General features: G+C 36.1%; 2 protein-coding genes and 1 long non-coding RNA gene across 3 annotated transcripts; 1 reads left to right on the top strand and 2 right to left on the bottom strand.

Annotated features, from left to right (window-relative positions):
- Positions 1 to 3,440: 3,440 nt before the first annotated feature.
- On the bottom strand, positions 3,441 to 6,830 carry LOC103872001 (probable LRR receptor-like serine/threonine-protein kinase At1g12460). The gene is made up of 2 exons (XM_009150341.3): positions 5,209 to 6,830; positions 3,441 to 5,135 (listed from the first exon to the last, which is right to left on the bottom strand). The coding sequence occupies exons 1-2, from the start codon at positions 6,363 to 6,365 to the stop codon at positions 3,620 to 3,622; spliced, it is 2,673 nt and encodes an 890-aa protein (XP_009148589.1). The 5' UTR covers positions 6,366 to 6,830; the 3' UTR covers positions 3,441 to 3,619.
- Positions 6,831 to 6,948: 118 nt separating this feature from the next.
- LOC117125972 lies at positions 6,949 to 8,191 on the top strand. The gene is made up of 2 exons (XR_004448434.1): positions 6,949 to 7,179; positions 7,547 to 8,191. It is a non-coding gene; the product is annotated as an uncharacterized LOC117125972 (long non-coding RNA).
- On the bottom strand, positions 8,127 to 10,032 carry LOC103872002 (transmembrane protein 64). Its single transcript, XM_009150342.3, has 4 exons — positions 9,567 to 10,032; positions 8,934 to 9,170; positions 8,634 to 8,851; positions 8,127 to 8,535 (listed from the first exon to the last, which is right to left on the bottom strand). The coding sequence occupies exons 1-4, from the start codon at positions 9,822 to 9,824 to the stop codon at positions 8,358 to 8,360; spliced, it is 891 nt and encodes a 296-aa protein (XP_009148590.1). The 5' UTR covers positions 9,825 to 10,032; the 3' UTR covers positions 8,127 to 8,357.
- Between the last annotated feature and the right edge of the window lie 3,319 nt (positions 10,033 to 13,351).

Below are 13,351 nucleotides of genomic sequence, written 5' to 3' on the forward strand. Positions count from 1 at the left end.
GACGGCACGCGCGCTCACGCGCCGGCCGGACGTCGGAGCCCTCAACCCGATCTGCTTTTCTCTCTCTAAATTACTATTTTAAGCGTTTTTGCTCTTTTGTTTTTTGTTCACTCATCGATTTTTTCCTAACCAGAAATTCATGAAATTCGTAATTATCTGATACGTACCGTACGTCATAACTCCCGAAGAAGTCAACACAGCCATTGACTATGAGTGACGTGGCAGGGAGAGGCAAAGACTCTACCTCTGTTGGAGGCTTTGCCGTTGAAGCTTTTCTCTTCTATATTAGACCGTCATGTGTATTTCGGGAGAGGTATGCTTAATGATGATGATGTGAATGAAGTGTCGCCATGAGATCGTGAGAGTTGTCATTAGCAACGTGTAATCGGTGGTGTTCGTGTGATCAATACGAAGAGGTTACAGTAGAGTTCCGAACTTTATCATTATCTTCCAAGTGTTGATAAAGGATAAGGTAAGTGTTGAAAGTTCCTTTTCTCCTTTTGCATACGTATTCCTAATCACACTCGTATCTTTCAAATTGACTAAACAGGTTGTTTTTTTTTTTAGTTATGGAATCGTTACCTCACGATGTGGTTGAGCTTATCCTAGAGAGACTCGCGGTGAAACCTCTCATGAGATTTTAATGCGTATCAAGACAATGGAAATCAACAATCGAATCCGAATACTTCAAACAAAGACTGTTGAAACAAGATCCGAGTGCTCTTCTTCAAGTGGTTGTTGTTCCTACACATGAAATAGATACAAGGGAGAGGGTTGATGAAGCACGACGGTGTACAAAACAAGAAAATATCATGATTTTTGTTTTCCTCCTGATATGGTCTTTGGTTTTATTTCACCCTGTGTATCAGTCTTTCTTTCATGCTTGAGGAGTTTCAATAAACTTGATTATTTTTCTATTTCACTTACGTTTGACATAGCTGTATGATTTTTAACTTTACTAAATTTGTGTGTTTTATTTGCAAATTGCAAAATTATACGTATTGGTGTAATTTTATTTTTTTACTGTCACTTTAATATGCTCGTTTTTTACAGTCATTCTGTTTCGGTAATTTGTTTGAGAAAGATGTGCTTGTTGTTATATAAACGTATCAAGAAAAGTTTGTGAAACATGTAAAAAATTCTCACAAAGTTGTACTGAACCGAAAATGATTCCGTTTTGAATAATAAGGTGCCGTACTGGTCAATAAGTCGACCAGTTATAAACCAGCCAAACCGGATTGGTGGGTTGAATTGAACCAAGCGCAATATTTAAGATTTCTCTCATCTATTTTCTGCCAACCAGAAAGAAACCAATTCGATTCCTACAAGCATCCGGTTAAGTCTGGTTAGATGGGTTTTATAACATGATCATCTTTATGAAATTTGTAATTATCTTCCGTGTTTCGTTAGGAAAAAAAGGTTAGCGTTGAGAATTCCTTTTTCCTTTTGCTTACGGATTACTAATTACACTCGGATCATTCAAACTGGCTACTCTATATACAAATAAGCCTAAGCTCAATCAAAAGAACTGAACATAAAACATATTGGGTCTGAGTAATGGAATCGCTACCTCACCATGTGGTTGAGCTTATTCTAGAAAGACTTGCAATGAAACCTCTCATGAGATTTAAATGTGTATCAAAGCAATGGAAAACAACAATTGAATCTGAATACTTCAAACAAAGACTGTTGATCCGAGATCCGAGTGCTCTTCTTCAAGTGCTTGTTGTTCCTAGAGATGAAATAGATACAAGGAGTGGTGATGGTGATGATGCACAAGCACAATGTTGTACAAACCTAAAGAACTTCATTTGTTTTGTTTACCTCCTATTATGGTTTTTGATTTTCTTTCCCTTTTATCATCCTCTTTCTTTTTTGGTAAGATAACAAAGTGGTTTCACTTTCACCTATTTGACAAATATGCGATATATATTCCATATCCCTTATATATTAAAGGAGAAGCATTGTAATAAATGCATTCACACTATAATAGACACGTGGCAGCTTCACAATGATTTGATAATAAATATGCTAATGCATTCACACTATATTCATAAATGTGTTCACACTATATACTTTTTATTTTTTTAATATAAAATTCATATGCATGGTTCCAATAAAACTTTGGATTTTTCGGTTCGAATCAAAACAAATAACGAATCAAAAGCTAAACTATATATATATTATTTTTATTGTTTACCGATAAAGTTGGACAAAATATTAATAAGTTTTGATTCAATTCGTTATCCGTTTTGAATTGAACCAAAAAATATGGATATCCGTAACTTTACGAAGCAAATCAATTACTAAAACACAATTAAAGAAAAGCAAATCACAAATACCAATATTTTTAAGAGCGATTATCAAATTCGATCTATTATATGCATATATATACATATATGTACAGAATTATATATATATATATATGTTATATATATTATAGTTTATATAAGTTTTACAATATTTTTATAAATTAAATTTATTATATTAGGTATTAAAATTTAAAAAGTAAATAATATTTTATTTTTGTAATAAAACGTTATTATTAAATTTTCAATTATTTTTTTTAATTTTATTTACGGATCAAATCGAATATTCTTTAAAATTCTAAATCATTTCGGATATCACAATCACCGACTATCCAAGTGGCTAAAGATTGAATCGACATGAATTTCTTCAAATACTCGGATATTCGATCTGTGTCCACCTCTATTTACGGATACAGTTGATTTTTTTATATAAAAAAATTCACTAATATCAAGGCCTTTTTACCTTTTAATTAATTTTAATTTTATCTTTCATGTATTATTTAGAACAAAAATGTCATTAATATTAATTAACAATATCTTTATATATTTGTCATTTATTTTTATATAATTTTATATACACATACATGTGCACCTTGATGTGAAAACTTTATAAGTATTTACCACTACTGAAGTATCTATTTTTTTTGGAAGTTGAAATATATTTTTTTCTTAATGCTTCTTTCACGACCGACCAAATTGTAGTGAAATGATTAGTCTTAATAATTTTTTTTTCTTTTTCTTGAACTATTATCCGTTTACAAACTATAATATGAAACCATTGTTTCGACATGACGATTATCTAAAATTTATAACATAAAAATAAACAAATAATAATAATTTTTGGTTTCTACCGAAAAAACCAAAAAATCAAACATTCTAACAGAATAAACCAAAAAAATAATTTAAAACTGAACCAATATCCAGATTAAACAGATTTAATGTGTTTTTATTAAAAAATAACAAAACTAATAATCACATCCCGCGCAAGGCGCGGGTTATTACCTAGTTCATGTTATTTGTATTTCTTTTTACATAGTCATTCACTTTAATTAGCTTTGACAAATATGCTTGGTTATCCAGGGATCTTACTATCTTCCTGTCTATCGAACCCTGATGGTTTAGATTCTGTTACGGTAACTTGTGCTGTGCTTTGTTTTTATAAACGTATCAAGAAAAGGTTGTGAAACATGTAAAAAATCTCAAAAAGTTTGTGAACAAAAGAATAAACCTTTTCTAATCTCTGAACACTAACCTGCACATTTTCTATGCAATCTTTTTACTCAAAAGAATTTTTTTAAAAGAAGCTTTCATCATGATCCAAATCCATTTCTGATAGATTCAAGAACTTGCACAACCTCAGCCATACTCGGTCTCTTCAACGGATTCTCCGACGTGCAAAGCAGTCCTAACTTCATAACCTGAATCAGCTCATTCTCTTCAAACTCCCTCAACCTCCTGTCAAAACAATCAGAAGCCGAACCGGTCTCCAACATATCCCTCACGTAATCTCTCAATATCAAGACTTGGTTCCTTGATGGAGACTCAACCGGTTTTCTACCTGTAACCAGCTCAAGAAGCACCACACCGTAGCTATACACATCGCATTTCTCACTCGCTTTCAAACTCTGCTGAGCCAGCTCCGGAGCAATGTACCCAACCGCGTTATGAAACTTCTTGGTCCTACTACCGAAACTATCAAGAACCGGGAGAAACTTCTCTAAACCATAATCTGATAGCTTTGCTTCGTACTTTTCATCTAGAAGAATGTTGGTGGACTTCACATTGAGATGAAGAACCGCTGGTTTACAATCATCATGAAGGAAAGAAAGCGCTTTCGCGGTTCCTAACGCAATCCCAAACCTCATGTGCCAGTTCAAGTCAGTATTGCCGTGGCTAGTGCTAGCTCCAGGGTAGATTCTTGAGTGGAGATTATCGTAGAGGCTACCGTTGGGGACGAAGTCGGAGAGAATCAGCTGCATTGTTGAGGAGAAGTAGTAGCCTTGGTAAGAAGAGAGGTTCTGATGCTGCAAACCTCCGAGGCGTCCGAGCTCTTGCTCAAACTCTTCTTGGTTTCTGATTCTTCCTAACGTGTCAAGCTTCTTCACTGCGATGGAGACTCCACCTTCGAATGATGCTCTGTAGACTGAGCCAATGGATCCCATACCGATTATATTGTCCTTGTCGAGGAGAGCTTTTGTGCCAGCTTCCCAGTCTTCGTACTTTGAAGGCAAGTTCTTGCTGAAGAGAACGAGTTTGCCTATTATCACACCACCGCCGCTTGAGTCTATTGAAGAGGCTAGAGGAGTGGTTTCGAGTGTGACTACTTCTTCTTCTTCTTCGTCTTTTCTTCTTTTACGAGCTCTGAGGTTCAAACCAAGGACTAGACAGACGCCAAAGAGGATCACAGCTGCAGCAACTATGACAATGATAACCGAAACGCTTAGAGCTTCAGAGTTTCTGCCCTTTGCTGTGGCTCCACGTGAGTTGCAGGGAGTGGTTACAAGAGGATCACCGCAAAGGAGAGGGTTGTTTTCAAATGCAGAAGCTCCAAAAGCTTGTAATACAGGAGCAGGAGGGATAACACCGGAGAGATTGTTGTGGGAGACGTTGAAATGAGTTAGCTTATTCAAGCTACCGAGGGAAGAAGGGATTGACCCTGAAAGAGAGTTCAGCGAAAGATCAAGAAACTGGATCCTGGAGAGGCTTCCAAGCTCAGATGGAATGCTTCCGTTGATGCGGTTACCATGCAGGTCAAGAATCTCCAGGTTTGTTAAGTTTAGTAGCTTCTTAGGGATCTCTCCTTCTAAACCATTCCCTGAAACATCTCTGCAAAGCAACAACAATGAGAGAGAGATTCATATACAGTAACAAAAACTAAAACATCAAAACTTAAACTCACAGTTCAAGAAGTAATCTGCAGTTGGAGACATCCTCTGGAACCTCACCAACTAAGTTGAGATCATGCAGATTCAAAACCTGTAGATACTCCAAGCTTCCAATCTCCTTTGGTATCTCCCCATCTATAGAGTTACCACCTAATCTAACAACCGAGAGCTTCTCCATCTTCCCAATACCTCCAGGGATACTCCCGTTGATCTTATTAGACTCCAAGTCCAAAAGCTTGAGACTTTTGCAACCAGTCACACCTCTAGAGATCCCACCGGTTAACTCATTATAAGAAGCATCCAAAAACTCCAATCTCTGACCACAACCAACCACCTCTCCAATCTCCCCACCGAACCGGTTCCAAGAGACGTTAACATAAGTTATGTTCACGAACCCAAGAACCTCAAAAGGCCCCGACCCTTGGAACATATTGCTCCCTAGATCAACATGGCTCAGCCTCTGACACTTCACCACCTCCTCAGAGACATCACCAGAGAGCAAATTGTTCCTCACTGAGATATACTCAAGCACAGGAATATCACAGACCCCAGGCGGTAGCACTCCGTTAAGACTGTTGTAAGAGAAGTCAAACCCTACGAGGTTGTTACAGTTCGCTACTGAACCAGGGATTGGTCCGGAGAGGTTGTTACGAGACAAAGAAACGAACTTGGTCTTGTCGCAGAACCTAAACAGAGAAGTAGGAATCTCACCGGAGAAACCGTTTCTAGACAAGTCGAGAAACCTTAAGCTAGTTAACCCACCGATGAACTCAGGGATCGAACCGGACAACGCGTTGGAGCTAACGTTAATGGTCCACAAAGTCTGTAACTTTGAGTAATCCAGCGGTAGGTTACCTGTAAACCTGTTGCCAAACAAGGTCAGAACTCGAATAGAGTTTAAACCGGACAATCTCGGAGATAGTCTTCCGGCGAGACTTGTGTTCCAGAGAACGATCTTGTCAACGAATCCTTCAGGGTTACAAGTGACTCCGTTGAAGCTATTGCAGATGTCTCCGTCGAGGGTCCAAGAGGCTAAGCTGTTGTAAGGATCGTCAGTGATACTGTCTTTGAATTGAAGCAGAATGTCTCGTTCTTCTTCGATTGTAACAAGAGAGTAACACGGAGAAGTTGAAATGTATACCAAAACAAGAAAAAGGTAAAACCTTTTCATAGTTGAACTCAGGCTGATTAAACGGATCTACCCAGTTGACATTTCCGGTTCAGGATCCGAAACCGAACCCGGTTCGTCAATCTACAATCTTTTCTTCCAGAATCAAGAACGAAGTAGCTGCATTTACTAACCCAATGAAACGAAACGGTTGATTTTTATTGGGATTGAGAGCTCAAAGCTAAGAACTTTTCAACTGCTTTGGCATTTATGTTTGGTCCTCATCCTTAACGGCTACAAAAAAAAAATTTACCGACCAAAGGTCAAGACTTTCGTGAAAGAAACGACAAAAGAAAAGGAATCACAGAGTCAGAGCACAAAATGAGATTTTGGGGTTCTGCAAGTTTTGCGAATACAAGAGAAGAGAACTATGCCCAGAGAAGCGAGTGTGTGACTTGTGGCTTGGCTGGAAAGTAAGTTTGTGAGTTCTGGCTTCCACCAAATGAAGAGGAAGCACGTGCTTGGCTTTGTTCATCACCTATATGTTTTTAAGTAAGGGAGAAGAGTAAGTGTGTGCTTGTCTGTACCTTCTACCAAAGCATTTATTCTCTCCTTCACCAACCAAAGTTGCCAATTAATTTAATGACGTAAATAAATGAGTTATGGTCCCAACCGAGTTGTTAGTTTCAGAGAGTATTGAATGCGTGTTACATAGAATTGTACATTTCATTCATCTGTTTCCATTTAAATGATTAGAAACTAGGTGTAAATATATTTGTTTTATTATACTAGTAGTTGTTACTAATATCTGAGCATTATGTAATCGACATGGATTGTAATCATTTGGTTGTTGATGTAGTTTGGTTTGTTTTCTTAGGTCATCTCCAACCACAAACACTATTTTAGTGTTAAAATCACACTATTTTAGTGTAATTTTAACACTAAAACCAAAGTCTTATCCAACCATAACACTAAACTTTACACTAAAACTATTTTATAATATTATATGTATTAAGTTTTTTATTTATCATTTATTTAATTGTATGTTTTAGTAATAAAATAAGTGAATAGTGTTTTAGTGGGATGAATAGTGTTTTAGTGTAGTGAATAGTGTCACACCAAATTTGGTATTAAATTTTAGTGTTGCACTAAAATAATGTGATTTTTGCAGTTCCATTGGAGATGATTTGGTATAAAAATCACACTAAAATAGTGTTTTGCAGTTCCATTGGAGCTGGCCTTAGAGATCCATAGGTTTTTGAGGTCCAAATCAAAAGTTTTGGAAACTTATGGGGTATGAAAAGGGAAGAGGAGAGAATTAAAGACAGAGACAGATGAGTGAGTGTACAAAAGTAAACGTCTTTCTGTCATTTGTTTGTTTCTGTTTTACTCAGTTTTGTTTAATCATTTTGTTTCTTTCCTTTTCATTTTTTCCCCCTGATAATAATGTTCTACTTTCTGAGAGCTCCTTTGCTACTGAAGGAAGAATCATGAGGTAGAAGACACACACACTGTTCTCAAGATGAGACATTATTAATAGCACTGTGAATTGTTAAATCCATTGTACAATTCTCAGTTAGAACTTTGTAAAAATTGTATCATTAAATGTCTCACTTCAATTTCCAATCATGCTTTCTGTCGGAAAATCTAATTCTTTTTAAGTTCTTAACGCCATATTTATGTATTGCTTTCTGACCGTTGTTCTTCCAAATTTTTTATACGAAAACACTCTTATGTAACCTTTCCTAACTTCCTATGAGCTTCGTTTTGCAGAATTGAATGCATAAACAGAAAAGCCACATGAGTTGGATTGAAAAAAAAAAATTAGATAAACTAAGAAGATATACATACAAAATCAGAACTTGGTTGATAATCTATACAAGAAAAAAGCAGATATATTCATTTTCAAATGAATATAAACCAAAACAAAACAAAATATATTTATATAATATGATCAGTTTTACATAAAACTTATCGTGTTAGATGGTGATACGTTTAGTGATTGCTCTTTAAGCGTTGGGTGATGAAAAGAGTTCTTCAAGCAGCGTGTGTACTTTAAGGTGTCTCTGCTTCTTCAGATTGCATTGCGCTTAGCTTCTTCTTCGCATAGATTGTGCAGACTATAGTCGCGCTTGCGGTTACACAGAAACCAAGAACATTCACTACTATCTCCACTGCCGAAAGGCTGTGTCTCACGTCCGAAGCAACAGCTAGCGTTCTTAGCATTATTCCCCTGCAAATAATCAAAAAATACCAGTTCAATTCAAGATTCTGCAGAACATGTCTTCACATAGAAACAGAGATATAAACAGAGAGATAGAGGACAAATACGTGTAGATTGAGACAAAGATCTCAGGAACCATTCCAACAAGGGAGCCTAAGATGTAAGGACCGTAGTGAACTCCAGTGGCCAATGCGCAGTAGTTGTAAATCATGTAAGGGAATGGAGAGACACGGATTAACGTGACTGCTTGAAACTGATGAAACCAGGTTCCTTCACCGGCTGCTCGAAGTATTGCTGCCTTTTTCGGGTATTGCTTCAACCATTCCTGCAGGTGATCATCTAAAGCTCAATAAGTATATAAACCAAAGAACGTATAAGATCCTCCAAGTAACTGTGATGATGCTTACTTGCATCTTGTGGAGGAAGAGATGTCCGATTAGGAAAGGAAGAGTAACACCAATAGATGCTGCTGACAGAATCAAGAGAAACCCTTTCCCATAACCAAAGGTAAGACCGGCCATCCACATGGAAGGAGAGGAAGGAAGAAGAATGGTTGGGAACAATGCCACTGAGGCAAAGAGGAGAAGACCAAGCATAGGGATGCTGAATGTGCTTCTCACCCACTTTATAAACGGAATAAGTTCCTGAAATACACACACCAAACATTATTGAGGGATTAACTTCACGTTGCTGATCTCAAGGAATGCAATATATCAATTTAACAGCTAAAAAACCTTTCAAAAAAACACATACAGGCTAAAAAAAGTTTTACATTACAACATAAACTAGGGGAGTAATGTTTTTAGCATTGCTTGAAGACTAGTTTGAAACAAATCAAACATGGAACATGAAGACCACCAGACAAAACACAAGACTCATAAATCATTTGTTCATAGGTTCTACAGCGCCAAAATTTAGTTTTTGAAAGCTAAAAACCTAAAACACGCTCAATCTTAAATACACAAGAACACTAATTTTTCAAACATCAAAACCCAAAAACAAAAGTAGCTGAATAATCAGACCCATAAAAAAGAACAAACCTTTTCGATCAAAAATGGACCAATCCATTTAATGATTACAAATGCCAATACACCCACACAAGCTACGAGGAAAATCAATTTAACCCAGAACCACACCGACGTCACCGACCCAATCGAACATCCTGATGATTCACCACGAGATCCTTCTTCTTCATCCTCCGATCCTCCTCTTAATTTCACATAATCACCATTCTCTAGATCCTCCATTCTCGATTTCAGCTCAGGCACCGTCTTATCGATGCCATCGCCGTACGTCATCGATCGAGTGAAGATGCAAAAAAAAAATCTTTTAAACGTCTCCCTCAGATTGGTTGTTGTGCACCTCTGTTTTCCTTTTCGGTTTCCCGAGAAAATCAAGAGTAACGAAGAGAAAATTAGACCGTTGGATCAAAATTGAGACAGAACCGAACTGGGGTTTTTTAGATTCCAAGAAAAAGAATCTGAATTATTCGCTTATCTTTTTTTTATTAAGGGTTTTAAACTACAATATCCCAATAATTAGTTGTGGTTTTACGTAAAACATGTCGTGGTCGGTCGGACACGTGGAGACGTATGATTTGTACGTAGTGAGTTGCTGAGTCACTTGCTTTATTTTATACTCCCTGTCACGATAAGTCCATGTAGTTTTTCTTCGTTTTTTGATCAAACAAGCGGCACAAAATCACATGGTATTATAGCTTTTTAGGGTTTTAGGTTACTACATAAAGATAGCAGCGTAACGTTAAATTAATTAATGAGTTCGATTGTGTTCTAATTCTATTTAGCCTACTTTACGAAGAATCGAACTGGAATTAGTTGCTTGTAAACAAGGGAAACAAGACGATGAAAAGCAATCAAAGTTGATACTTCAAAGCAATTCAAAAGAAAAAAAACTCCCATGTAAGTTTCTCATGAGTCATGATTAATAGATAGAGCAAAATCATTACATAGATGTACTTGAATTGATAATAGATTATCAGAAAATAAATATAAGATGGGTGGAATTGTAAGGGTCATCAAGTTGGAAAGAAATAGTCGTGAATAGTGGAGTCGTCACACTCACATGTGTGTAAATATGATAATTGCTTGTTAATTATCATATAACTAGGGAGTGGCCATGCACAGCTTAGTTACTGACGGGAAGTTGTAGGATTCTCCTAGTTTCTTTTGTAGACGACTCATGAACAAGCTGTGGTCTGTGTGATTGTGTCTAGCTTATGGTGGTAAAAATGTGTAGCTTGGATAGCTCTGAAACTAAAGATGCGAAGGAGCTTAGGGTTTATGTGTATCAGACTGTATGTCTTTGGTTTGAGGGATATATAGTGTCATGTAGTTGAATGAATCACCCAATTTGCTTACTTCTGAGAGATGTCAATCAAAGTCCCACATTGGATAATTAGACAAGGAGTGTCTAATATATAAAGAGATTTCCAACTCTAATAGTATGAGGCCTTTTGGGAAGGAAACCAAAAGTAAATCCATGCGGGCTAATTTCTAAGGCCCAAAGTGGACAATATCGTACTAATAAGATAAGATAGAGTTGGATACGGGATTTCGCAATCCCAACAATTGGTATCAGAGCGGTTGACAATAAATCTGCAAGAAGACCAAAATACCCTTCGAGTAGGAACGGGACCCTTCAAGGTGGTAAGGGAGGTCCGGCAGAGATTAGTCAGAAGATCCTGGAATTGTGGGAAGAACATTCTCAAAGCAACTCAAACTAACCTTGCGACTAAGGGTGTCGAATGTCGAAGATGTGACAAGGCACCGAGATGATTCGCTAGAGGAAAAAGGGCACAAGGTGTGTGGTCCTTAGCTTGAGGGGGAGAATGAGAGATGTCAATCAAAGTCCCACATTGGATAATTAGACAAAGGAAAGTCTAATATATAAAGATATGTCCAACTTTAATAGTACGAGGCCTTTTGGGAAGGAAACCAAAAGTAAATCCATGCGGGCCAATTTCTAAGGCCCAAAGTGGACAATATCGTACTAATAAGATAAGATAGAGTTGGATACGGGATTTCGCAATCCCAACAACTTCCACGTGCAGAAATTCGTGTTCTTATTGCTTTAACTTGTTTTTTTATTACTTTAGTAGGTTTCAATCATTTGAAGTTGTTGAACTTAGAATAAGTGGAGCTTGTACATAGCTTATGGTGGGTAAAGTGAAGCCGTCAAAGTAGTTTATATGTATAAAACAATGGGAGAATCGTAGACAACGTCTAGGCTTTTGGGCGATAGTTTCGTGGATTGTTTTTTCTAGCACTATGCTTAGTAGCATTTGAGATGTTATACACAAGTCAGGTGTTGGGCTAGGATTGATTCGTTTGAAGCAGTCAGGTTTGTTGTCGATGATATCTAGACGTGTATAAAATTATTTGGTTTGTGAAATCATCTTACCTGACAATATGATCTTTATCTCTTTTGAATGTACGTTGAGAAGTTTTAAGTTCAGTTATTAAGCTAATGGAATCTTCTGACTCGTCTGTTTGGTGTTTAAGTTCAGTATAGTGTTAGTTGTTACGTATTCCGTGAAGCCACAAAGCTATATTAACCTGGATTCCTTGAAGAGGTTGGAGATAGAGTATGAAATGATATAAGTTGTGTTTTGCCCTTTGGTATGGTAAACTGTTCCTTTCACCATAACTTGCTTTGATGGTTACAACTAAAATCATGGGTCCATTATTCCGAAAGTGATCAAACAATCTCCAAAAATTAAAGAGAGGAAAGTAACACACTATTATAAAATTGTAAGAACTAACAAATGAATATGTAGATTTCTACCTTTAACTTTGAACCATGTTTTGCCCTTTTTACCATGTGCTTTATATTTTCGATCTTTTATAAAATGGTGGGAAGTGAAAAAAATTACTGCGACATTGCAACCTCTAGGAAACCAATTTCAGCCCATGATGTAATACCATATGATCTGACATTGCATCAGTGGCGTGTAACCTTTTGCAATTCGTGAGGTTTACAATTACACCAGAAAACATATACTTTTTATATGAACTTGATTTTCGATTGGGGTATTTTTTATGTTTGCTGTTGCCAACTTTTGCATATCATTGTCAAGAATGGTCCATAGTAATAATAATATAAACTAGATTTTGACCCGCGCTTAGAAAGCGCGGGTTTGTTTGTTTTTCATTTATCGATCGAAAACTGATTTACAAACTATCATTATTTTTGTTTCGAACCATAACAATTGAGTTTTTAGGCTTTTATCATTTGTTTTTTTTTTCTTTTCAAAATATGGTATTTCTTCGAAATATGGTAGTTGATCTATAATAATATTTGAGTTTTAAGATTTGTTTTCATATCCGACCTAGATTCATGGTTGAACTTATAGATCCGATATATTGTATATAATCCGGTTCGGATTTAATCTTGTTAATTAAAAATCCGATATACCTCGGTAAAAACCAAAAAACTCACTATTAACCTGCAATCTGATACCATTGATCCGGCAAAACATAAAATATCTGATAGTGTTTTTTTAAAAAAATGATTAAATTACTCATATATTTTTTAATATTACATAAATTAGTGATTCTTTAGAATTTGATGAAATTTTATTATGTCATCCAAATAAAAAATGATAATATAAAAAACTTATTAATATGACAATATTAGTTTATTTTTCGTTATTAATAACCTATTATAAGTTTGTGTTTTATTTTAGATTTAAAAATTTATTTTAAGATAGTTTTTAAAATATTATTGAACACTCGTAAATGTCATATCAATATTATGTATAAAATGACACTATACATGAAAAAATGATATTCAAATATGTATATAA

Source organism: Brassica rapa, chromosome A06, assembly GCF_000309985.2.
Source record: "Brassica rapa cultivar Chiifu-401-42 chromosome A06, CAAS_Brap_v3.01, whole genome shotgun sequence".
Classification (NCBI taxonomy): domain Eukaryota; kingdom Viridiplantae; phylum Streptophyta; class Magnoliopsida; order Brassicales; family Brassicaceae; genus Brassica; species Brassica rapa.